Source organism: Eublepharis macularius, chromosome 1 (genome assembly GCF_028583425.1).
Source record: "Eublepharis macularius isolate TG4126 chromosome 1, MPM_Emac_v1.0, whole genome shotgun sequence".
Lineage (NCBI taxonomy): Eukaryota > Metazoa > Chordata > Lepidosauria > Squamata > Eublepharidae > Eublepharis > Eublepharis macularius.
This window is the reverse complement of record NC_072790.1, coordinates 124,959,705-124,986,776: the sequence shown is the minus strand read 5'-3', so window position 1 is coordinate 124,986,776 and position 27,072 is coordinate 124,959,705. Positions and strand designations below refer to the sequence as shown.

The window sequence follows — 27,072 nt, the reverse complement described above, 5'->3', positions numbered from 1 at the left end:
AATTGCGTTGTGGTGACAGCTGAGCCCAGTTGCGTGGTGGTGAAGCCAGAAGGGCTTGCGTAAGGCACCTCATTTCTCCCCTTATCCCCTTCTCCACACTATTTCCTATGTCCATCCTTCTGGCAACCCCCATGTACTCACCTTTCTTTGCTTCCTTCTCTCCTTCCCTCCCACCATGCACAAACCTTTTTATTTGCCCATTATATTATTAATTTACTTCATTTATATCTGCCTTTCTCCACAACGAAGATCCAAAGAAGCTTATATCCTTCTCCATTTTATCTTCACAAGGTCACAACTTCCCTATGAATTCAGTTAGGCTGAGAGTGTGACTGAACCACAGTCAGCCACAGCTGAGTGGCAATTCAAACCTTAATCTCCCAGCTCCTAGCCTGAAACTACTTTTTACACCATACTGTGGGGTGGCTGATGTTGAGCAGTAACAAGCAAACCACATGAAAGTAACGTGGTGGATTTTTAAATTTTTCTGTAAACCTGAGGTGTTCTTCAGGTTTGTAGAAAGACCTGTCTTGAATGTTCATGGCTTTAATCTCCCAAAGTATGCAGAGATTTGGCTGCATTGAAAATTAGATGTATTGAAGATGTTTCTGCGGAGCTCTCCTCAGGAAGATTGTTTTTATTTAATAATGTCTCTTTGTTTAGCAGACGAGTTCAATCATTTCGGAAAAACCATTTGTGGGGCAGCTGAATTACTCTGCGTAGGATCTACTCGTAGTACGTGAAGGCGGAACCGACGGCCCGTTGAATGAGCTGAAGGAGTACTAATATGTCTGTTTCCTTGGAGGAAGGATAAAAATGTACTAAGAATATAGACGAACAGTCCTAGAGCGAGATCTTTTAACCGAAGCACACCGCTTCATTCCCTCCCCCTCCCCCTCGCGTCCTTGGACGCCCCACTCTGCTCGAAAGCTCCCGTCCCTTCCAAGTCACGTGAGAGCGCGGCTCCTCGTTCCATAGGCAGCACCACACGCCTACGCGAGCGACGTCGCCTTCTCTCCGCTACGCAGCTCCATCCCCCCCCCCCTCACTCGCGGTCGAGAGCGGGAACTAAGCCCACGCCCTCTCCAACAGCCACTACAATAAAGTCTCGTAAAGGATTCGGGTTAGGCCTCCCCATGCTGTTTCGTTTCGGGGTAATCGTGCCCGCCAGGATGGCAGAAAGCGGCACCGCGCTGTGCCTATCGGGCTCCCGCCCGGAGCTGGGTCACTGGGACCCCCAGCACGCGCTGGCCATGAAACCTGCACGGCCCTCGGCTCCGCTGCCTGCTCAAGAACCGGTGCTGTGGCTGGCGGAGGTGGCCTTCCCCGAAGAAGAGGCCGCGTGCACTTTCTGGTACAAATTCCTCAGGCGGCGTGAGACAGGAGAGGCCGTCTGGGAAGGTAACGTCTCCCCTTCGCCTCGCCGTCCTTTGCGAGCGTTGGAGGAGGGAGGAGGGGCAGGGCCGCGCCTGCCAGACTGCGATCTGCTCGGTCCAATAGCACGAGGGGAGAAGAGACAGCTACTGACATGCGCAGTAAGGGTAAAGGGGCGGGTGGCCGATCTCGCCGTTTCTCAAGTCGCCTGTCAGTCAACTGCGAGTCAGCGAAGCAAACTCATTGTATAACCACAAATGTGGTCGCCATAGAAAATCCAGAACCCATGTACGCAACATCCCTTCTTCAGTTCCCAAACCCTGGGTTTCCTCTTTTCATCGGGATTAAAACGAATGACAGGAGTGCCCATTGAAAACAATGGGAGACGCTTGAAGGCCCATTAGATATAATTGGGAGCCATGAATGCCAATTGACTTACATAGGCTCCATGGAACTACAGTACAGTACCAAAAAGTTATAGTGAGGTATGGAAAGGAGTCAGAGAATCTTGCTCTGGGGCTGGAATGATGGCTGCTAGAGTGGAATGATGGTCCTGGGGACCAGCTTAACTGTTGTGAGTCTAGAATGATGGTCCATGCAAGGAGACAGACTGCTCCAGCAAAGGAAGGACTTCCCTTGCATTAGGATGACAGCTGTTGGAATCATATAGTTGCTTTGGGACTGAGATCAGAGGTCTGTGTCTGGAGTAAGTCACCACACTGGAATGAAGTACCTTACATTTCAGTTAATGTTTCTGGAAGTTGTGCAAAGATCCCCAAATATACGCTGCCTCTTTAGTTTGCCTGCTTCTCTTATGTTTTCTAGGATCATGAAGTTGGTATCAGCAGCCTCATTCTTTACTATAGACAAGTATAAATCTTGCTCTTCTCTCCCTTACTTTTCTTCCCTAGAGTCCCACAGTGTCCGGGCCTGGCTCCCTCATATTTTCCTTGTTAGCATTATGTATTACACCCAGCCTGAGCTCCCTCAGCACTTTTGCCCACTGTGTAGACCACTAACCCACTGAACCCATCCCACAGACTCTTTGCAAAACATCCCATCTCATATTCTAGGCAATGTATACTTTCATACGTGAGTATCTTAACAAATGCTTCACCCTTGTCAGACCACTTGCCCATCTTGACAAGTACTCTGACTGTCTCTGGCTCTCTAGTATCTCAGGCACAGGTGAACTGTGCTCTGCTTCCTTCCTTCCTGTTGACACTCCCTATGTCCACCTCTCAACACACTCTTACCCACAGCGTCTACTACAGCAATTACAGGAAGGATTCATAAATGAAAACTTACCCCGCCCATATTAACCGTTGAACAAAACTGGTTTAATGTTTATCTCTAAGAGTTTCTCTACACAAGGCATCTTACAAGGGGATGCTCAAGTGAAAGATCTTACACTTGTTCTCCCATTGTGGATACATATGCACTGCTAAGGAGACAGAGTGCACTTGAATATAAGACCACACAGAAAGTAAGTCACGTGTATCTCCATGTAAGATGTCTTGTGTAGAGAGACTGAAACACACAACACTGTTTGCAACAGATATATGTAGGCAGTTTTGTTTTGGCTGGTGGTAGGCAAGCTACATGATACCATCTTCTGCAGCTGCAACAGAACACCATGCATGTGAATTTGCCCAGGCATGATTCTTCTGTGCATGTTGACCATTTGTTGGTATCTTTATTGGCTAATGAGAAGATGTACTATTGCAGAGGTTATTCCTGTATGTATACTTCAGTAGCCATGGAAAGTAGTTGGTGGTGTAATTTCTGGAAGGAACCAGGAAACAGATTTTGTTCTGTGTTCCTCCTGCACTTGCAATTCCTATACAAGCCAACATTGAGTCCCATCCAGTTTCTAGAATGCTCACTGTGTATGGCACCATACTATTTTCCTTAAATCACACTACAGGTACTGTGCATTTTTTTACACTCCATGATCATCATGTTTGAAGCAGAAACCAAAAGCAAGCTGATATTATATGATTTATACTTGTCTACACCGAAGCACAAGGCTGCAGATACCGACTTCTTGACTCTAGAGAGCAGCAGAGAAGCAGGTGAAATAAAGACGTAGAGTATATTTGGAGATCATTGCACAATCTCCAGAAGCATTCACTGAAATGTAAGGTACTTCATTCCAGTATGGTAACTGTCATTCCAGACACAAATCGCTGATCTCAGTCCTAGAGGTGTATGATCCCAACAGCTATCATTCCAATGCAGGGGCAGTCCTTCCAGTGCCAGAGAAGTCTATCTGGCCACAAGGACTGTCATTCCAGTCGCAGAGCAATTTATCTCGTTGCAGGGACTATCAGTCCACTGCAGGGTCTGTCATTTTGACTTTTAATGTATTTTTTTAATGTTGTTAGCTACCCTGAGCCCATCTGTGGGGAGGATGGGGTATAAATCCAATCCAATCAATCAATAAATTCCACTCTCAGGAGGTTTTCTGATCCCAGGGACCATCATTCCTGTCCCAGAGCAATCCCAGGTCTAATCCCAGAGACTATCATTCCACTCTGGAGACTGTCATTCCAGCCTCAGAGCAAGATTTTCTAACTTCTTTCCATATTTTCATTGCAACTTTTCTGTGATTTTCAGTGGTTCAGTGGAGCAAATGCAAGTCAGTTGGCATTCATGGTTCCCCTTATTATCCAATGGATCTTTAAACCTCTTCCATTGTTTTCAGTGGACATTCTTGTAATTTGTTTAAATTCTTCCCGTTCTTTCCACCTTATAGAAAAAGTTGTATTGCCATATTGGCTTCCTAAATCGTTTATCATGTCAGTTTATTTTTTCCCCATCAAATGTGGTGAAGTGGCTTACAATAGAGCCAATAAACAATATGTTGAACCTTTTCAAGCAAAAAGCAGTAATAGTAATAAAAACCATCCAAACTTTGGCTTCTCTGCCCAAACCCAGGTGCTTGAACATTCCCGTCATCAAAAGCTCTTCCATCACCACCTAGACTATACTTTTCCCACTTTGACTGCCAACGTGAGCAAATTGGAAATCACACTTAAAATTCCTACCTTCCAGTACACTCCACATGCTCATGTTTCTACTCTTGTGACATCTATGCCACTTGGAGATGCAGCTGCTGAGGCACACTGTGGCAACAATTTGCCATTTTTAACAGCCTCTATCTTGAAGTCTTCCTTCAATAATTTATGTGGACTATGAGTCTCTGTACACAAGACATCTGACACATTAAGAACACATGTCAGGAGATGCCATGTTAGCCGGGAAGGGCAATTTAAAAAGACAGAGCCTGCGGCAGGGCAAAGGCTTTGCTACACACTGGAGCTGTGTGAAAGGGCTGTGAAATGCAGGTCCAAGCCCAGCTCTGGAAGGGAGCTCCAGCCTATTTTCATTCCTCACTGCCCTCTGGTTGTGATCCCACACAATTTTAGACCGGAAAGGTGAATTTGACAGAGCCTTCTGAGAGGTGAAGATGTAATGAACAAACCCTATGAGAAATGATCTCCACTGGCTCTGTCTTTATAAACTACGCTTCCCAGCTAATGTTGCATCTCTCTACATTTGATGAGCACACACTGAGACATCTCATGTAGAGAGACTCTGTAATAAAGGTGCACGCTGGGTAACTTGAGCAGCCTGATTAAGTCCACAGTCCTTACAGTTTGAATCTTACCAAATTTCCCATTCAGTCTCGCACAGTTCCCCTCCCCATCACAGCCCTCCAGAGGGCTTTCAAGTCCCATGATGCATAATGTTGTCAGAAGGAACCCCTCTTCCCTCTTTTGCCAACAAAAAAGCTGTTAGCATCCAATAGTATGTTTGACAATGCTGTAATAAATATATCTAGAGTGCTTATTTTAAAAGTGGCAGTGATGCAGAATTACAATACAACGGTGATTAGACTAGACTAGATTAGATTAGATTAGACTGTGTTAGACTGATAGCTTATTTCTTTTAGACCATCTCCTAATCTTTGGACAAAAATTGGAAACTATTATTAAATTCATAATTTTTTTTTAAAATAGTTGCATTTTAAAGCAAAAGTCCACCAGTAGGGGATCTGCAAGGAGTTGCTCGGGGTATCTCATTTTCCCCTCCACCAATGTCTCCTCTTTTCCTCAAAGCCCCCAAATTGTCTCTCCCCTTCCCCAGCTTCCTTCCCACCCACCAGCCAACCTACTTTTATTTGTCCCCTTGTCTTCAGCTTTCCCTCCGTCCCTCTCCTTGACGACTTTTCCCTGGAAAAATCTGGGCTATTTGTACAGTGCCAGCTTAGCCTGGCCCAATTGCACTTTTCTACACACTTTTTCCTCATTCCCTCCTTCTGTCAGCTGCCATTACCTTACCTTTTCCTGCTTCCTTCTTTCCTTCTCGCCCACCTACCAACCTACCTTTCATCTGGCCCCGTCTTTAGCTATATTATTTATTTACTACATTTATACCCTGTCTTTTTCCACAGTGTTGACCCACAGCAGCTTATATCATTCTGGTTCCCTCTAGGTTAGAGAAAAATCTCCATTCTCTCAATGTGGCTCCAATCCATGGATATAAGTGTCTTCACAAAGGGCCACAGTTGAGAATTAGACATATTGATGGTATGTTTACCTTGTTGCTTTCAAAGAGACTTTCTATTTTACCTGATAGGTATATGTGCTCAGAAGTAACAGTAAAACTAAGACTATGACACTCTCAGAAAGTTTATACTTTTTGTTTACACTAATAGTTCCACACATTGATCTGTTTTATTCAGTAATTGTAATTGCAGGTACAGTGTTTGATAGCAATTACACTTGATAGATTTGAGCAAAACACTGAATTGCAGAATATGAGTTGTTAAATAATCAAAAAGTTTTTAAATGGGATGAATGCAATCATTATCATATGGATCAATTAGTTTTCGGCACATTACTTACATTATAATGCTTCCTCATATGTATGATTGTCCCAGATGACAATTATTAAATCAAGAGCTTCAATCCTTCATTTACTCATTATTTCCTCTTGGTGGCACTATTCTACTTGAGTACCGACAAAAAACATTCTTTCTCCTATAAAGCAGCACCATAAGAACTTAATCAAGTTTTAGTGCAATCTGTTCTGTCTTTTTGTTGTTGATGGTAAAAGGCAAATGAGATTCTCTTCACCTACCTTAATTGTTCTAAGAAATCATGAATGGAATGAACATTGTATTGTAACTAGATATTGACTGACTAATCATTTCTTATTAAAAAACCCAAAGCTTTGTTTTCATTCTTTTTGCTGAGTAAAAACTATTATGCCTTTATATGCTTCCAGGTATAAGGAAATGTTGATATAGTGAGAAAGAAGTCAACTGGAAATCTGTCATAAAACCATATTTTTTGTTTTATATAACTGCATTACACAATCAATTTGTGTCAGCATATAAACATTTTACACCCCGGCATGAGCCGGGGTGCCTGCGTCACTCGCCAGGTTTCAAGAAAGAATTGTACTGATTCAGGTGACTCTACAGCCCCTGATGAAGTCTATACGACGAAATCTGCGGCCAGCCGGCCACAGCTAGGGCTGCATCATGATGTACCACCTTCGTTACATCTTGGTAGACTCCTGAAAGAAAAGGAAAGAAACAACAAAATTTTTTTGAATAGATGCATACTTACCATCTTCCTCCGTGAGCCTGGAGTCTTTGCCCTGTACCTGGAAAGCTATTGGAATAGGACCTTACTATCTTAGTCTGCCTTGGACTGATATATAAGCTATGAACCTCGTAGAGGGCTTAGTAACAAGAGAATGTACTGCATTTGTTGCATTTGCTATTTTGTATCACTGTATGTCTGTTTGACGCTGAGCATATTTGTTACATTGATGAGAGAGCGTTAGCCTTTAGAGGAATATATATATTTGTATGTTTGTATAATTATAAAGCACATTTGTTGCAGCAGTAGTGAATGTAAGTCTTTCAGGATCCATCCTGGGTGGGTTTCCCACTTTCTCCTTGTTGCCTTGTTCTAGTGCTTCCAAATAGCAAGCTTCCAGCTTCTTTACTTTGTCTTTAGGAGGATGTGTGTGTGTCTCTCTCTGGGCCTTGCTGCACATTCTGATAACTGCCTATACATTTTCTGGCTAAATGTCCCACTTTTAAGCATTTATGACACGAGATCCTTTATGTCGACAAACCAAGGCCGAGTGACGTCCTCCAAACCTGAAACGTCCCTCTAGGGCTGGAGTTATTTGCTTCTGGCTTTGGATTTTATTTAAGGGGTTCACCTGAATGTCTTTGCTGTTGAGGTGTAAATCCTTAACATTTTTCACTGCTGCCTCCATGGCTGTCTCCAGTTCTACAGTTTTGGTCCACGTCCCTTCTGATAATACATTTCTTTGAATGTGTTAATCTTGCACTCCACACACAAATCTCTCAATGTATCCTCCAAAACATTTCAAAATGTGCAGCATTCTGTAATTTTTTAAAGCTCTGCTATATAGTTTCATATAGATTCTCCTCCTTTTTTTCTTCAATTATAGAATTTTAAAAGTTCCACAATGATATTAGGTTTAGGAGTATAATGTTCAGTCAAAACATTTTGCAAATCTGTTAAACTTTTGTCTCCAGGTTTCAGAAGATGCAATAGGCCTCACAAAAGTGGATAGAAAAAAGCTGTTTTCCCACACACAAGAACAGCAAGTCTCTCAAAAATGGCAAGCAGCAGCTACCTACCCTCTCTTGCCTTTAAACCACCCTGCAAGACGACAAGAAAAGGAGAAAAAAAAGGTGCCCCCAGAAGAACAGTCAGCAAATAAACAAGCAGCAACTAACAGCAAGTCCTGACCTGGGTAACCCAGGTGAGCCTGATCTTGTCAGATCTCGGAAGCCGAGCAGGGTCGGCCGTGGTTATACTTGGATGGGAGACCTCCAACGAAGACCAGGGTTGCAGAGGCAGGCAATGGCACACCACCTCTGATAGTCTCTTGCCATGAAAACTCCACTAGAGGTCACCATGCTATGACTTGTGGGCACTCTCCACCAACAACTAACTGCAAAGTTGTCTAGGTGAAGCCACATATACATGCCTGGCCTGAGCACTTTGGTTCAGGCTCGTAAGTTCTCGCAGGCCCAGTTCTGGCTTGCCACCCTGGGAAGGGAAGGACCAGGTTCCTTAATTAATTGCACCCGCAGCCTGTTGTTCCAGACCAAGATATCCTTGGGTGGAAGAGAGTCACAGCTCTGCTTGCCCTCCCTTGCTTTCTTAGGCCTAGCAATGCTGATATTGAAGTGTGCCCTGGTTGGCTGACTGTCCTAGAAAAGATGGCTCCTCACTGCACTCAGTAACACATGCAACACATGCTGTCACATGGACACCTGGTTTAACTACTCTTTACCTCCTTTATTCCGTCAGCATGTGAGAGACTTTGCTCCATGTCAGGCCCTATGATGACCAGAGCTGCCTGGCATGGTTTTGGACTTTCTTTGTGAGTATGAGCAACTTGAAGCTACTTCAGAGAAAAGTAAGCTAGCAAGCTTTCATGTCTAGTCAGTTTTCACTAAGAACTAGGTAAGCTGTTGTTATTTTATTGCCTTTTGCTTGTGCCTTATAAAGTGGTTCCTGCCCTGCATACAGGGAACATTGTTCCTGAATTAATAAACAACACTTATATTTAAGCCTGTATCTTGAGTTTCTGACCACTTGTGTGCAAGTTCTCCCAGAACGAACCCAGGGACTGGGTAAGTCCCAAACAAATTAGGTGACCTCAACCCTCCAGAGGGCTACTAGGAGTTCTGAGTGGCAGTAATCAGTGCTTAGAAACTAGTTGAGGGTTGAACATCTAAACAAAAGTTCAAACAAACAATTTAGCAAAAGCCAAAGCACCTCCTGCCATAACAGCAAAAGCAGCTTTTAAAAAGTAAACTGCAAAAAAAACCACACACCCTTGTACCCCCCTATCCCTCCCAGACACCAGGCCAACCCCCACCCCTTCCCCAAAAGACAGGGAAAACCATTGAATCTATGACTCTCAAACCAGGTAGAAGTCCTCTAGTGGGCAGCACAGATCTCTTCCTCCAGCCAGCAGTGCAGCACCAGTAGGCAGCACATCCACTGGTGATGGGTAGGTAAATCCCAAAGGCAAAGAGAAGGGAGCAGGCCAGAGAGTTAACAGCCAAGCCTGCTTTTTTAACTCTTTGCAGGGAGTTTGAAAAAGGCTCTCTCCTTATCTGAGAATCTCATTGGCCAGATAAGGAGAACTCCTGCATGGATTGGCCACACACTCCCCCTCCCTGCCTTATTCCCCCTCCTTTCCCACCTTCCTTGAAAAAAACACAGGAGAAGCCCAGGAAAGAGCCAGCCAAGAGGTTGAAGCTGCATTTCTTGAATTAAAGTGGATTGATTCTGGAGATCTTGATCAGACTTCCTGGATCAGATCCAGGATTCTCTAAGCTGAACCTAGCCAGATTTAACCAAATTGGCATAAATTCTGCTATAAAAGCCAGTTCAGAAAGCTGGATCACACACTCCATCCACTACCATGTGCGTTCCATTGTGCAGTTGAGAGCTGCTATAACATAGTAGTTAAGTGGTCTGCCTGCAAATCAGCATTCTGCTGGTTTGAATCCCACTACTGCGCTAAGCTCACTAGCTGGCCTTGGGTAAACCACTCCTCTCAGCTCCAATTCCCCAGCTATATTGTGGGTGATAATAATAACATGGACTTTGTTCACTGCTCTGAGTGGCATACTAATCTGTCTCAAAGAGTGGTATGTAAGTGCAGTCATTATCATCATTATTACTACTACTACCACTACAAGTATTACTACAGTGGTCAAAGAAGCCACCACTTGTGGGGAAAATGTGTTGTCCCAATCCACACTTAGAACGTGTCTCCCCGCCCCCCTTTTCCTTCATATCTATATGCTTTTTACAAGGATTTTATGCATTTATCGCTGCAGGCTTTTAAATCTTTTTCAACTTCAGCCACAGGAGCTGTCCCATAAATATTTTTGTTTGTTGTAGTTTTATAAACATGAGACTTATTTTGAAACTATGGCTTGATCCAGAAGATACTCATATGCCTACACTCAGAATACCATTCATTTGTTTGCAGGGGGATTGGAATCTAGCTTTAATTGCTATACACACTCCTCTAAACAGGTGGTTGGTATGCCTCAGTCCAGCAATTGGAACCTGTGTGGAGCAGTACATGCCAGCTATTGCAGTGTTTCAGCCACTGGAATACTCCATGCAGTACCAATATGCATGCACAATTTCAGATAAGTGTGAAGCTATGTCCTGTCCTCTTAAAGTTCAGGTCTTTTGAGTTTTCCTCCATCTTCCTTTTCTGATGCTGGAGCTTACATTTTTCCTGCCATTGCTGATGTTTAGCTAGTTAGGATAACTTTCCTCTTCTGATCATGTCTTACACACTTTTATATTCTTGTTTGTTCTTCTCTCTCATATGAGCAGAACATGGCTCAGAGATCTTCGTTTTAATCTGCTTTGCAATAAAGCCAGTGGCTGTTTGATATGCCAGCCTGATCATCTTTCTTACATATCATGCCAGGAGCTGTCTGGGCTGTCCTGCAGGCTTTGAAAGGAATACTATTCAAAAAGATTGATTTGTAAGGCAGACTTTGCTGATTGCTTTGTTCTTTTGCAGTTTGGTGTGGAAGCAAATTGGATGGAAGAGTTTTTTGAATAACAGAGGTGTACAAAAAAGTTTTAAGTTCAGAACCCAACTGAAAATTAAAAATATGCCCCTGTCCTTTCTAGAATAATCATTTTTTTTGCTTTCTAACACCTTAGCATAAAGTATCTAAGACATTTGTTAAATGGCACCTATTTAGAAACACACCTATGCATCTTCTTCAAATGAAAACCCTATATGGAGAATTAGAAAAATGTGTTTGTAGTATATTGCAATGGTGCTGTACAAAATTGTATTTGATTTCATCTTATGAGGTTGTTTATTTAAAAAACAAAACTGCTCTTTGAATTACATTTCTGTAAATTAGTGAGCAAAAGAAATCCAGATTAGAGAGAAATATATTTGTAAATATAGGTTTTACAAATAAAGTCTTTATTTTGACTATAGCCCTATTCCAAGGGGATTTTTGTGTTTGTTTCAGTTATTATTCAGCGAAGTGCAACAGTATGTGGGTTAGGGTTGGCAGCCCATGGGATGCTAGCAACCCTAGGGTGGCTGGAAGTTTTGAATAATTTATTTGTTAAGATCTGGCTATCAGTTTGTCACTTTAAGAATTTAAATGGAGTAATTGCCTGTATAACTTCTAGCAACCAGATGCGAGTTACCATGGTGGTCTTATTGAAAGGAGCATACATAAGAATTACATGTGCCTAGGGAATGAATAATACACATGAGTCCATTGTATAATTTATTTTATTGATTGCATGTTGGGTGAATGCCCACACAAAGATGTTTGCTGCTGGCTGTTGCAGTTCTTGGAGAATGAGCCATGAACACCACACATTCTTGATAAAGAATCTTTGAAATGAGGTAGCAAGACGGCTCCTCGTTGGGCAGAGCTGTGAGGGCGTCTTCTTCCCTACAAGAAAAAGAAAAAAAGAATGAGAATCAACAACACAGAAGATATTGATTGTAGTAGACTATTGGATTTACCTGAGATTCACATAATCCAGCAACATTGTGGATTTTTAGTAGTACTGTTGTACATTAATGAAATTAACTCTTAAATCTGGGACTCTTGGTATATTAACTTTTGCTTATTGGAAATTTCTGTGGTCCATATAAATGAGGTGCTCTGTAAATGAGGTGAAGGATTGTTAACATTGGTTGTGTTGTATAGTGTTGATACTTGCTCTAGATTCTTTGAGTGTATTTGAGAGCTGTTATTCATTGAATCCAGCATAATTTTGTATCTTAGACTTTTGTTGTTAGGAAGTTACGATGGAATTCCCTTTTGGTGATTTTGCATTTTTAAATGAGCATGTTGGAAACTAAAGTTGCAAACTGTATAGTAAATCACAGTTCTTCCATCTATCTATGCAATCATACATCAACAACTGTACCCATTAAAAGTGCATAGTCCTTTCAATCCCATTTGTGAATGAAACTGTGAAATAGATTAATATGACTTTAGAGTGATAGTTTGTTCCTTATTTGCTCAAATATATTTCTTGTCTCCAGAGTTACACATTAGAAGCTTTGTCTGATTAACAGATGCGAACTGAGTATTAAAATAATTCCACTCACATTCGATCTTATATGTCAGTAGAAATAACCATTTTTCAAAGTTGGCACAAAAACCTATTGTCAGCCATATGAGTGTGTATATGGAGATCAGTCACCAAATATGTAGGAACATCAAGGAAGTATTGTCTAATAGGCATAGACATAAAGATTATGCCCTCCCCCATGATTAAAGGAGAACCTGTAGCTTTATGAAATGAATGTTCTCAGTGGCTGTTGCTAGGCAACCACAACTGTACTGCTAGCCTTCCAGGCTTGGTTTTTGTCTGTAAAAGGCAGGGGAAGGTATCAGAGCCCTTTCCAGGATTGTGTTGATTTTTGAGGGAGAATTCGAGGAGTCTGGCATAGAAGATAAGAGAAGTGACATAGTTGCAGTTTAATGCAACTATGCATTATTATACCTTATTAATGCATTATTATACCTTATTCGGTGGAAATATTTTAATAAAAGTCACCAAGAGTGGGTCACAGCGGAAAATGTTAAAGCTCCAAATACAGTTAAGGAGTTTCACAAACAATATCTAGATAAACCGAGGGGGAATTGAAAATAAGGGGGGGCAGAATGTCAGACAGGGGTTAACCTGTCGGTCATAGAAGGTAGGGAAATTACATAGTTGCAGTTTAGTTTTCTAGCAGTGAAAGACTGTCAAAGCCAAAAATTCCATTCCATAGGAAAAGGGGAGGGGCAAGGAGTATACAGTCAGCATTGGACAGAATATTTAGCTTTCGCTGAATACTGTTATAATAACAGCATTCATAGTTCTACAGGAGCATCGCCTTTCAAGATCACCTAAGGGTTTGAGGGCAAGGCAATGCCGTTTATTAGAGATACTCCTCCAGAGAAAGGAGGAGAGGAGAAAACTGAACTCCACAACTGATAAAGGGGAATTGTAGAACAGTGGGACCTAATTTCACAAACCTTGAGAAAAGCAAAAGAGGACTACAAGGCCCAAGCAGACAGGAAGTGCTTTTCTCAATGGGACTTAAAAGTAGAGGAACGGGTATTTGTGTCTACAAAGAACTTATGGGGAGAACAGTCTAGTAAAAAATTAGGTTGGAAGTTCGTAGGCCCATTTGAAATAGTAGAAGTCATAAATGGAGTAACAGTAAAATGAAAGCTGCCAAAGAATTTAAAGAATGTCCACCCCGTTTTCCATTGCAGCCTCCTAAAAAGGGCACCAGAACCGGACCAGTGGCATCCAGACCTGGGGACTTCCCTCCCCCCTTTGATGATGAACGGCCAACCTCATCATGAAGTAGAATCTATTTTGGATTCAAAATACAAACGAGGGACATTATTATACCTTATTCGGTGGAAATATTTTAATCAAAGTCACCAAGAGTGGGTCACAGCGGGAAATGTTAAAGCTCCAAAGATAGTTAAGGAGTTTCACAAACAATATCTAGATAAACCGAGGGGGAATTGAAAATAAGGGGGGGCAGAATGTCAGACAGGGGTTAACCTGTCTGGCATAGAAGGTAGAGAAGTTACATAGTTGCAGTTTAATGTTTGACGGGTTAACCTGTCAGTCCTAGAAGGTAGGGAAGTTACATAGTTGCAGTTTATTCTAGCATTGAAAGGCTGTCAAAGCCAAAAGTTCCATTCCATAGGAAAAGGGGAGGGGCAACGAGTATCTAGTCAGCATTGTTACAGTTAAACAGTCATTCTCAGCAATTGCCTTATGTTAGTTGGTTGTATTGGAATTCCTGAATAAAACCATTTACCGAATCTTTCTCTGCCTTGTCTGATCGGGGCGGATATTTTGAGAAGATCCACTGAAGAGAAACTGATGTAAATCATCAGTAACATATTTACTTGTTGTAGAAGACTGTTTAGCTCCCTAAATCTGATGTCAGGGTTTGCAAATTCAGCCAATGAAAGTTGAAAGTGAACTTTGCCAAAATACAGGCATGCAGCAATTTTTCATGCAGCAGATGGCACTGTTAATGCCTGAAATTGGAAAAGAATCTATTGATAAATTGTATTTGTGCGACAGTGTTGAAATGTCTGGTGAAAAATTAGTGCAGGGTGGTTTTTGGTGTCTAGGTAATTTCACCTAGAACATAAAATAGCATCCTTTCACAATATTCAAAGCACTTTGCCTTTATACTTGTAAATTATATTGGAATTTTGTGTATTGTTCATTTCCCCCCAGGCAATGGGCCCCATCATGACCGATGCAGTGTTTATAACCCAAGCAACTTGGTTGATGGAGTTTACTGCCTCCCAGTAGGGCACTGGATTGAAGTCTCTGGGCATACTGATGAGATGAAACATACAACTGACTTCTATTTTAATATAGCTGGACATCAAGCTATTCACTACTCCAGGTAACAATAAATAACAAATGGATTACTAATGGTGTTAGGTGTTTATGGGGACTTGAGGAAGAGCACAGAAGTGAATTAACAGCATGATATTGAGCATATTTACTCAAAATAAGTTTACAGTTCTGTAGGACTTACTCCCTAGTACCTAGGATTAAAGGCATAACTCTTTGTCTCTATGCTGTACAGATAAAGAACTTGCAGTATAATTTGCTGATGGCACAATAAGCTTCCTTACAGTCACACACAGCTAGCAGCACCTTAGAAAAATATTTTTACTACATGGTCTTATTTTCCTAAGTTTTCTCGCAGGAATTTACATTTCAGGTAAGGAAAAGTTTATTTGAATGTTTAGTGGCCTTGGAAGACAGGTTTTGCATGCTTATATGAACAGTTAGACAAATTATATGACTTACTCACTTGAAAGGTTAACAGCTAAGAATTGGTCAGTACACCATGTCCAGAAATACCCACACTGAACCCAACTACAATTTCTTCCCACAATGTAAACATATATACGCTTCCTTAAAGACATAAAATGAAATATCATATGACTAGCAACTACATTCCAGTAGAGAAAATGTGAGTAGAAAATCCTTATCTTGTTGTTAACAACTTGATTCTAGTATACAGAATGTAATAGTGGCTTGACTTGACTCCACAAGCACCCAGATGAAGCTCATTTCATGTGTGTCTGTCAGAAGTCGCAAGCTTCTCTGACTTTCTATTGGAACAAAGGTCCTTCATCATTTGCAACATTGCCACAAAGGAGAACCTAGTTGCTAGACATATGATAAGATTTTTCATTTTATGTCTTTAATGTATATGTTTACACTGTGTGGACAGCCACCCCCAGAATCCATATACCCCAGGTGACCACCTCCCATGGGACAAAGGGGAGTGTTGTGAGCCACCCCAGGAGCACATCGCCCCCATGCAGCCAACCTCCCAGGTCACAACTGAGAAGCAGTAGGCATCCTGCAGGTTTGGGCCCTTGGGTGCTGAGGTGCTGGGAGCTGCCACTCCCCATCCCCTCCCTCCTCTTCCACCCCTCTGACCCACCCACTGCGCTCGGCCTCCTTGCAGAGGAGCTCCCTCCATTGGTGGACCTCATTATGGAATGCAATGCTGACGTGCAATGGACACCTGTCGATTCCTGGCTGTCCACATCTGCCTCCTCCAAATTTTTGTCCCCCACAAAATCCTCATTTTCAGCCTCCTTTCCACATCTATCCCATCAAGATGTCTGTCTCCCCCCTAGAATCCTGTCTTTTAATCTCCCCGTGCCCACATCTGCCTCCTCATGATGATTTCTCTCCCACCAAGAATCAGTGCTTCCAGTCTTCCCTTGCCTACCCCATTGGGGAGATAGAGTCCAGTTGTGGCAACTCCCACCAAGGTCTGTTTCCACATTAAAAGGCTTTTCCTTTCTAGCTTCAAGGCTCCCCATCCCTTACCTGCCCCATTGGGAAGATTGGTGTTCCCCAAGTTCTCCTTGCCCTCAGGATTGATCTGCCCTTATGGATCTCCTCTGTCCTTTCCTGTACAAGAATATTCCTGTCTCCCCCCAAAACATCTACTCCTTCCTCCCCAAGACTAACCTCCTCTCTCAACCTCCTGTCTTTTGAAAGAACATTCCTTGACTGTCCCCTCAGTACTTCTGTCCCCATTCAAGCCCCAGAGCAGTTTTTCTGCTCCCAGGAACTCTCATTCTACTCTGGGGGCTGTCATTCCATTCTCAGAAGAAGATTCTCTAACTCCATCTCACATTTTCATTGCAACCTTTTGGTGCTGCAATGTATTTCAATGGAGCCAATGCAAGTCAGTTGGCATTCGTGGCTCCCATTATATCTAATGGAACTTTCCCTGGGGCACTTGTTTGGGGGGTCTATAACTCAGACATCCGAAATCCAATCTTCTCCAAACCTGGAGGGTGGCTGGAGGAGAGCCTGCTGAAGACTCCCGGTGAGATTGGCATCTCTGACTGTCAAGAGGGCCATTCTATGAACGAACAAACCAAATGAAATAGTTCATGAACTGGGCAAGTTCATGAAAGTTCATGGTTCGTGAAACACGATGAACTACGAACCACTATAAACCACCATTTTACCGGCTCATGCCCATCTCTAGTTATAGTAGATTACTATAATACAATAAAATCAATGATACATCTGTACATTTTTCAATAGAGATTTTTATAATCATATAGTTGTTTGATCTAGCATGGTGTTTTTCTCTATTTTATGCACTTCATACCGTGGTCCCCTATTTGTGTTTAGTAAGAATTGGTCAGTATACAAATCTGGTCAAGTAGTTTACTTATGGAATTTTAAAAACTTATGACATCATTTCAGATGACAGTAAGACTAGGAAATGGTGTGTTTATTTGTAACAGTGAATGCTATTTTCTTCATTTGAAATATCAAAGGGTTGTCTTTTTTTGCTTTCCAGTATATAATACACATAATACATAAGTTATGGCTGGTTAACAAGATTTTGAATAACATTCTATACCAACTGCAATTTGGAAGATGATGCTGATTTGACATCTTGACTAATATTGGTAATAACAGATGCCAGGTGTTGATTCACGGAGAGAATAAACATGAAAAACAAAAGAGATGAGATAAGGAACTTGCTGTCAGGCAAGTCAAATGTTGGCAGTAGAAACAGAAACCTGAGTCAAGTTCAGAAAGCTGGGCAGCAGTAAATATCAGATTGGAAGGCAGGTTGAGTGCTAGGAGTCTGCCACTTGGAGATAAGCAAAGTTTATGTCTTGTAAATTAGGCCATAAAAGTTGTAATAATGCAGGTGCAAGTGCTTCCTGACAACACTTGTGACTGAGGATGACCAACATAAAACAAACTGGATGGAGTTATGAATGTACCATAAGCCAACATTTGTTCTTTAAATATTCTTCTCTATTTGTGAAATTTGCTTGAGTTGCAACTAATATCTAGGTAAAATTATATAGTAAAGCAGAAGGACTGGCATGCTACTTATTTTGCATAACAATTCTCTTGTGGGAAGGAGAAACCACTAAGTATATACAGATTTTGTCAGGAATCACCAGACAGGTTTGCCACTTTTCTGTAGTAACGAGCCAGCCTTTGGTAAAACAGAAGACACAAATTAAGATATAATAAAAGGTGACCTCTTTGGTCATCATGATTTCTTTAAAGGCTGAGTCAAAGCAATAGCAAATGCTTATTATTTTCCCATCCACACAACTTTATAATTCCAGTCTAGTTCTGATTACACAGAACAGCAAACAGCCCATTCTCATATGCCATAACAGTCATGAGAAGCCAGTTTAATGAAGGCTGAATCCATTCATTCATGGATATGAATCCAGTGGCATCTTAGATACTAAAAAGGGAGCTCTGGCTCTTGAAAGCTTACACTCTGAAAATCTTGTTGATCTCCAAGGTACCACTGGACTCAAATCCTGCTGTTTTTTGCAGACCAACATGGCTACCCACCCAAAATAATTCATTCATATCATTTATAGTCTGCCTTTCTCACTGAGACTCAAGGCAGCTTGCGCAGTGCATGTCAATATGATGAATAGCTGGGATATCCATAAACAATACAATTGCGGGGGGAGGCATTCCACACAGGGTTTTTTTGTTGTTGTTGGTTCTGGCTCCATACTGCTTCAATTTATACCCTGATTTCCACACACATTTTTTTCCTTTAATTTTTACTTCAAGTTTTAAGTTTTTCCCTGTTTTTTCCAGTTCTTTTGAAACCGCTTTTACCCTGATCTTTTTCTAGAAGCCAATTTTGAGTTGATTTTTCCTTGTGCATAATGTGTTTTTTTGGTTTTGTTCGTCCTGCCCACTCCCATCCTACTTTTTAATGATTGGATGTTTATCATTGTCAAATTACTTCTTCCCACGCCTTCCTTTCCCTCCTCCTGGTTTCCTTTATATTGTCATTTTCGTAGCATTATATTGCCCTACCATTTTAACAATATATGCAGCAGGTTCTCTGAATTCCCAGCTTTTGTTTTTAAAAAAGTAAGTCTCTAGGCTGTTCCATTGCAGAGATGTACCTTTTTCATTATACCTTATACTTAAGTTCTTTTAAAAAACAAAAGCTGGGAATTCAGAGAATCTGCTGCACCTGTTATTATAATGGTATAACAATATGGCAATATAAAAATGATTTTTTTAAAAAAAAATTGCCATTTCTGGTGCCAGATAAAGCATCACAGTTTGAAAAGCACATAGCCACTGCTGCTCTGGACCCCATCCCAACAGAGGTCAGTTTGCCTCACCAATGCTGGCTTCCACCTCTCAGCTCTGGGTCAACCCAGGCAGGGCTTTCTGGCTTGAAATGTGGGGGCGGGACTTAGGTATGGTGGCAGAACTTGCCCCCTTTTAGGCTTCCCCATGCAAAGTCTTCCTAATGTGTTTATTTTTGACCTTTAAAAAAAATTCAGCCCATATATCAATATAAGCATGCACAAAAAAATAAAAAGGGAGAGTGCTGTGAGATCACTGATGATGCCATTGACAATAGCAGCCTCCCTTGAAAATCCTGATTATTTAAGGCATGTATAGAACAAAATAAACCAACTCCACAACTGTAAAAATGCAAAGGAATTGCAGACGTGCAGAAGAACCATACTCAAACCGATTCCAGTGCCTGGAGATTGACAGCTGAGAAAATCAGGAATAAGTTGAGTGTGCAGAAAAGGCCAGGGTGCACAGCCTTACCAGCTTTGTAAACAGTAGCTTATTTCTGTGTGTAGATCTGTGTTGCTAAATCAATGGTTTTGTGTTTGAAGCATAAGATGCTTCATCAGGAAAAGAGCAAGAAAGAAAGTAATGATTTAAAATAGCAAAGTATTCAGTTAAATGTAGCATGCAATCCAGATGCAGCCATTAGATAGCTGTTGTTTGATCCACCAGATTCCAGTTACACTCTTAGTCCAAAGGTTTCAGTGATAAAGAACCAATGGCAGTATCCCTAAAGAGTCTTGACAACATGGCTTTGATGCAGCTCTGATTGCCAACCAGTCAGATGTGTATATGTGCAGTGGTATTTCAGTGCCTCAAACATAAACTTTGAAAATGGATGCAAAGCTTGAATGGGAATGCTACCTTGGAGACTGGTATAAGTAGTTTTCAAGATTGCTTTGTTACTTGCCTTGGAAAGAGTCGTATGCTCAAAAAAATTGCATTTTATCTCTTTGAGAAGTCAATTATGTGAAATATTTTTACGGTAAAAGATTTCTGTGGGACAGTGGTTCTTACTTTAGTTTCTGTCTTGCCTCTTTGCTTTGCTTTAACAAAATCCAAGGAGTCACATTATTTTGAAGGCTGTTAATGCTCTTAATCATCATTAATAAAATTCAAGTCAGCACTGAATTATGCAACCAGAATCACTGAAGAAAAATTGTCTCCTTTTGTTTAATTTGAACTGAGTATGAAAAACGAAAAAGAAACCTTTTCAGCTGCTTAAAGAAAAATAACCTGTGTGCTAAGTGTCACCCTGGAGTGATTTTTTATTGCTAAATTATAGCATGAACTGTGGTGAGGAAAGGGATGGCTTTTAACTGGAATTCAGTGAGCTGTGCCATTTGAGCTGAAAGTGAAAATGATGCCCTGTGGTTAAATAATTAATTAAGAACCAAGCTATGACACCTATTGGGATTTCTCCTTTTGGAACTAAATTCTGAGGCCAATTCCTCCTCTTTTGCTATAGGAGTTCAATAGCAACTGCATCAGTAACAAGGCTCAAAAATAATGAACAACAGAGCAAAAGTCATTGATTGTATTGTAAATTTTAAAGAGAGTCTCGATACAGGCTCTCATTTAAAACAGGGGAACAAGACTTGAGTTGCTTCTAATGCATGCTAATGAGTTTATCCTGGTCTTTTGGAAGTCAGTGGAAATTTTGCCATTGATTTCAGACTGAATAGCATTGAACATCCTAATGACTCAGGAAAGTTAAACATATTCAGTATATCATTTATCAATTAAATGGTCCAAATAAGTAACTAACAATACAATCCTATGCCAAGTCATCCCTTTTCTCTTAAGAGCACGAAGTGGCTGATAACATATCAGTGTAAAAACCACTACATTAAAACCTGTTTCTAATAAATACATGAAAAACAACCCACTACAACCTACATACAAATATTGCATTGGTTCTCATCACTACATGGGTTACTAACAGCACTGTATTTCTTTATCTGGAAGTTTCGGCAACTTCAATTAATACAAAATGCAGCAAGCAACTCATTACTTAACTGGATGTAGTTGCTTGCAACTTAACTTACCTGTTCTTAAATGGTTGCATTGGACTGTTTTCTTTTGATTTTAATTTAAGTTGCTGGTTCTTATCATTAAAGCTGTTCATAATAGGCAAGCAAGCCTGACATCAGCCTCCATTTTGTGTGGTGTGTCGTCTGGCTGCCTGGTGTTGATTGGGGGGTTTGTCATAGGCTTACCTGTAGACACTACTAGGTTCAGGGGTTGCTTGATTCCTGAAGAGGAATTAAGCTACTTGCTAGTGTAGATAGTGTCACATATCTAAATAGGACCTTTTAAAGAGATTTTTGTTCCAGCTACAGGTTTAGATCCATGACCATTAGCAAGCTTTCAGAGTATGTAGGTAGGTATTAAAAGAAACTCAATTTTGGCTAGGTGCTTTTGATGGGTTGGTAATTTAATTTGAGGATGAAGCAGGAGGAGAAGATTGTGGAGAATGAGGAAGAGATTGTGAAAGTGGTGACCTCTCTCATTTCAATTCCTTTGCCCTCAGCCATATTCTTCTGTCCAGTCTAGACATGGTGTGTCTGGCCCAAGCACCTCACAGAAGGCACTCCTAGGGTACTCGAAGCTGCAGGGCAGCATGGGTCCCCCTTGTTCTCCAGCATCTGGGAGCATTTCCTGAAGATGAAGGGCCCCTGGCTTTGGTATGCACGGTGCCAGTACTGTAGGGCTCAGGTCATTACCTGCTCACTGATTTACTAAAAAATCTCAAAATATTGAATCTAACCCAAAGGCAGTTCTGGTGGCCCAAAATGAGGAAGGATGTGTCCCTATATGTGGCCACCTGTCAAGTATGCTTAATGGGAAAACTGAGAGGGGGAAAACCACCAGGATTGTTACAACCAATGGTGAATCATCCTCGACCTTGGACTGTAGTATCAATGGATTTTATCACAGATCTTCCTCCGAGTAAAGGAAAGACAGTGATTTGGGTGGTGGTGGATCTGTTCTCTAAACAGGCTCATTTTGTCCCTTGTACCAAGCTACCCACAGCCAAGAAGCTAGCCAGTCTGTTCATGTTGCACGTAGTGAGGCTTCACTTTTTCCTAATAAAGTAATTTTGGATAGAGGCCCACAGTTTATTGCTAAATTTTGGAAACAGTTAATGGAAGTGACCGGCATCACCCAAGGGATGTCATCGGGATACCATCCAGAAATGGATGGGCAGACAGAAAGGGTCAATCAGGTGTTGGAACAATTTCTAAGATGCTATATAAACTATCAGCAGGATAATTGGACAGAATACTTAGCTTTCGCTGAATACTGTTATAACAACTGCATTCACAGCTCTACCGGAGCATCGCTTTTCAAGATCACCCAAGAGTTTGAGGGCAAGGCGATGCTGTTTATTAGAGACACTCATCTGGAGAAAGGAGGAGAGGAGAAAACGGAACTCCACAATTGGTGGAGGGGAATTGTAGAACAATGGGACCTAATTTCACAGACCCTAAGAAAAGCAAAAGAGGATTACAAGGCCTAAGCAGACAAGAAGCGCTCTCCTCAATGGGACTTAAAGTAGGAGGACGGGTATTTATATCTACAAAGAACTTACGGGGAGAACAGTCTAGTAAAAAATTAGGTTGGAAGTTCGTAGGCCCATTTGAAATAATAGAAATCATTAATGGAGTAACAGTAAGATTAAAACTGCTGAAGAATTTAAAGAATGTCCACCCCATTTTCCATTGAAGCCTCCTGAAAAGGGCACCAGATCTGGACCAGTGGCACCCAGAACCAGGGACTCTCTCCCCCCCCCCCCCCCCCGGTGATGGTGAATGGCCATCTGCATCATGAAGTAGAATCTATTCTGAATTCAAAACACAAACAAGGGAAACTATTATACCTTATTTGGTGGAAACATTTTAATCAAAGTCACCAAGAATGGGTCACAGCAGAAGATGTTAAAGCTCCAAAATTAGTTAAGGAGTTTTACAAACGATATCCAGATAAACCAAGGGGGAGTTGAAAATAAGGGGGGCAGAATGTCAGACAGGGGTTAACCTTTCTGGCATAGAAGGCAGAAGTTACATAGTTGCAGTTTAATGTCTGACAGGACTTAGCCTGTCAGTTATAGAAGGTAGGGAAGTTACATAGTTACAGTTTAGTTTTCTAGCGTTGAAAGGCTGTCAAAGCCAAGAGTTCTGTTTCATAGGAAAAGGGAGGGGCAAGGAGTATATAGTCAGCATTGTTACAGTTAAACAGTCATTCTCAGCAATTGCCTTATGTTAGTTGGTTGTACTGTGATTCCTGAATTTAAAAAAATCCATTTACTGAATCTGTCTCTGCCTGATGTGATTGGTGCGGATATTTTTGGGAAGATCCATGGAACAGAAACTGACAGTGAGTTGTATAGAGCTTTAATGTAATAACCAGCAGTTCTGACCAGCAATGGAAACACATCAATGACCAATGTCATTCTTTTAAAGCTTGTAAAATATGATGCTTGCAATCAATGGCAGTAAGAAATCTTGCTGCCACATTCTATACCAGTTAAAGCCTCTAAAAAAATCTTCAAAAACTGCTCCATATAGTATACATTATAGTAATTTAAACCAATTGTGACTAGAACATGGATAACCGTGGTTAGATGTTGTCTCTCAAAGACAGGCATGTATAGCCTTATAATGCCAATATATACCTCCTTATAAAGATATGTGTCTCAATTAACTATTTCCTCTTTCATACTTTATCTGGGATTTTTAAATATATTTCCAGTGGAATCCTAAGCAGAGTTACTCCAGTCTAAGCTCATTGAAACTGCAGACTTGACTACTGGACTGGAGTAACTCTTTTTAGGATTTCATGGTACCTCCTTGGGATCAGTAAAAATAGAGTCTTCACAATTTTTTAATCTTTTGCATATGCATACCATATGCTTACCTTTTTATTTTTGGTCTCTTGTTTTTTTTTCCATCTTATGTTGCCAAATGGAGAAGGAATTAATAGACTGCTCATCATGTAAATCACTGAAGTGGATTTTTGGTTGGTGCAAAGCCCTTAGTTTCAAAACTATGGCATATTCTTCCACAGAAGATGTGGTGTTTAATGGTGATAAAAGCAGGTGTTTCTTTTTAGTTGTCAAGTCTTTTCCCATATGAGTATCCCAGATAAGCAGACTAAATCACATCTAAGAAGGAAATTTGCCAGTGCTTAATTACTTTTCATCACGGTGCCACCAATAGTGAAAAGAGGGGGAAATGAACATGCATCATAGCCTAATTAATTCCACTAATTTAAAAACCCTGCAGTAGAATTGCCTTATATTGTATAGTTTCATTAGTGAGTAAGAAGCATTCTAAAACTGAATTGTGCTGCTACTGAACTTAATCACAACCATGAATACTATTCACAAATTTTACAGCAGTGTTGTTTTAGTAATATGTAAGGTCTTCATGGATTGATCCCTTTTTTCAACCAGATTGCTGCTGTTTCTGCAAGTCTGCTTACATAAAATCTGCATGTTAAAATGTAATTTGGTGAACAGATCATATTGCTTGCAAGTGTCCGTATCTTCCCTCATCATTGAGATTACTGTTTCACCTCACAGGGCCTTCCAAAGAACACTTTCCTGAGAGGAAGTCCTGTTGAATAGACTTGAGTAGGATTTTGAGTTGACCTGCATTCGATTGTACTGTTAGTAACTAATTTGCTAGTATGCTTGAGTTGATACTGTCTGAATATATGTTGACACTGGGGAGCTGGGTCAGCAAAGCACCCCAGTTTCACTGGCAGAACAGTACTATCAGTTTACCTTGCTGGAACAGCTTCATAGATGCAGGGGCTAAAAAGGGTGATGGCAGGGAGAAGCAGGGCTTAGGAAGAATCCTGTTTCTCAGCCTTTGGTCCTACTCCCAGTGACAACATAATATTATGCCAGAAAAAGTTAAAGCATTCCCATTTAACTCAGTAGATAACAAACACTCCCTTCCTCGTGCTCTACCTCTATAGTCATCTTACTATAACATCAGCTATATATAAACCCCAGACAGGAAGCTACATTTCAGATAACAGGGACCAAGCTATATAAAATCTAGCAACAGAGCCCATTGTGTGGGAAAAATACACTGGGCCTCTCTGCCGCCTCCGCAGCCTCCCAGAGGCATGGCGCAGGCAGTAGGGGGGCCTGACATGGTGACGCAATCTTGCCGAGGCCCCGCAGAGGCCATGCTGGGCCTTCCCATCATTGCAGCAGCCTCCTCTGGGCCTCTGGAGGGCTGCACCACTGTGCCAGACCTTCCTGCAACTGCGGTGGCCTCTGAGGCATCTCCACGGCAAGCCACATTGCCGACAACTCACTTTTTATCCCCACGGAGGGGCCTGCAATTGTGCCTGCGTGGGGATAAAAAGTGAGTCGTCACCAATATGGCTTGCCTTTTATATAGTAGGAAGTATGTACCTGCGTGGACCTTTGGGGGACTCACCTTAGGAATTGCTCTGGTTTTCAGTAGGGGTCAGGACTGCTGTGAGAGAAGAGGAGTGGCTTTTGCCTTCCCTCCTGTGCTGTTTTGCTTAGTGGAAACAGCTGCATGGGAAGAGTGCCCCTTTCTTGGGCTCCATGTGTCATCAATCACATGATCCTATGACACATGGAGATTGAGAAAGGTGTTACCGAGCAGCCCCCCCTCCCTCCAGAGGCCAGCCACGAACTGGGTCTGAGTTCTACACTAAAAGACTGCAGTGCCTGTGTTCCTCTAATACACGTGTCAGTTTCATATCTGATGCTGCAACAGACTGACAGTTCCTGGACAATTGCTCTCAAAACTCTTACATGGCACTGCCCTGCTCAAGCTTATATCTGGACTCTCCTGTGTGATGCTGCCCTGTTGCCAACCATGGACTGTGTCTTAAACGCTGCTCCCTTGCTTGCCATGAGAGCTTGCCTCACTCTGGGCTCCAGCTACGCTGCCAGCAGCCAGATGCCAGCCAGGGGAAACCTTCTGCGAGGGTGGCCAGGCGCTCCCTGGCCAGCTCCTGCCGGGAGCCTCCCATGGGCTGATTGTCCTCACTGCCAGACAATCTGCTGGTAAGCCCTAGCCAACAGCCAAGAAGCCGAGGGGAACAGCCTGCTTTGGGAAGCCATTGCGAAGGAGCGAGCAGATCACGTACGCTGCAAGAGAATCCCACTCTCCTTTGCATTTCTTAACACCTATCCTGAATGGAGATTGATCATCAGTCAGCCAGGGCAATCAACAAGCGCACATCAAAGCAACCTTTGCACTCCGGACTTGAAGGCACCAGGATGGGCGCTGGGAACGAGCAAACGGCCCGGTTCCCCTTCCTCCTCCCCTCCCCTCTCCCCAAAGGTGTCATTTATAAATTAATCAGACTTCAAACATGGTCCAATCAAGGCAGTCCCGATGGGCTCAATTTCTTTGATTTAAGTCGTGAGAACCACAGAATAAGGCACCAGCCCCTGGGTGCTTTGAAAGTATATAAGCTAGCCCCTCAAACCTGAGGGTGCGCGCGCGCCAGCCCCATCCCACTTCCTTGCTGTCTCTCCGTGATTCCAGTGCGGGCGCTGGATCATGTCACCTCTGACATGCCTACTGCTTGTGAGTATGCCCTTGTCATCGTGGGGTTCCTGCTCAGGTCTCTAATTTTCATACTCTAATTTTCATACTTAGATCTTGTATGTAACCTTGGATGTGTGTGTAATTTCAGGCATATGCCACACAATTAGAAAATACATGTTATTGATTGAACATCTGTAGTCTGCCTCTTTGTCACGGGGATTTCTGAAAATGGACCTTGGTATAGCTGGCTAGATCCGCGCTGTTTTAGTTCTGGACTGCTAAGCTAACTCCCCATCCTATTAACAGAGCAGTTCCAGTAACAGATTAATGGTGGAGAATGTGGGCAGCCCGGTTTGTCTGAATCCAGA

General features: G+C 41.9%; 1 protein-coding gene across 1 annotated transcript in view; it reads left to right on the top strand.

The window, feature by feature from the left end:
- Positions 1 to 1,067: 1,067 nt before the first annotated feature.
- Positions 1,068 to 27,072, top strand: part of EPM2A (EPM2A glucan phosphatase, laforin) — a 64,074-nt gene continuing 38,069 nt past the window's right edge. The window contains exons 1-2 of the mRNA XM_054999862.1: positions 1,068 to 1,401; positions 14,733 to 14,907. Of these exons, the coding sequence (XP_054855837.1) occupies positions 1,137 to 1,401; positions 14,733 to 14,907 (440 nt within the window). The 5' untranslated portion in view covers positions 1,068 to 1,136. The remainder of the gene's footprint in view (positions 1,402 to 14,732; positions 14,908 to 27,072) is intronic.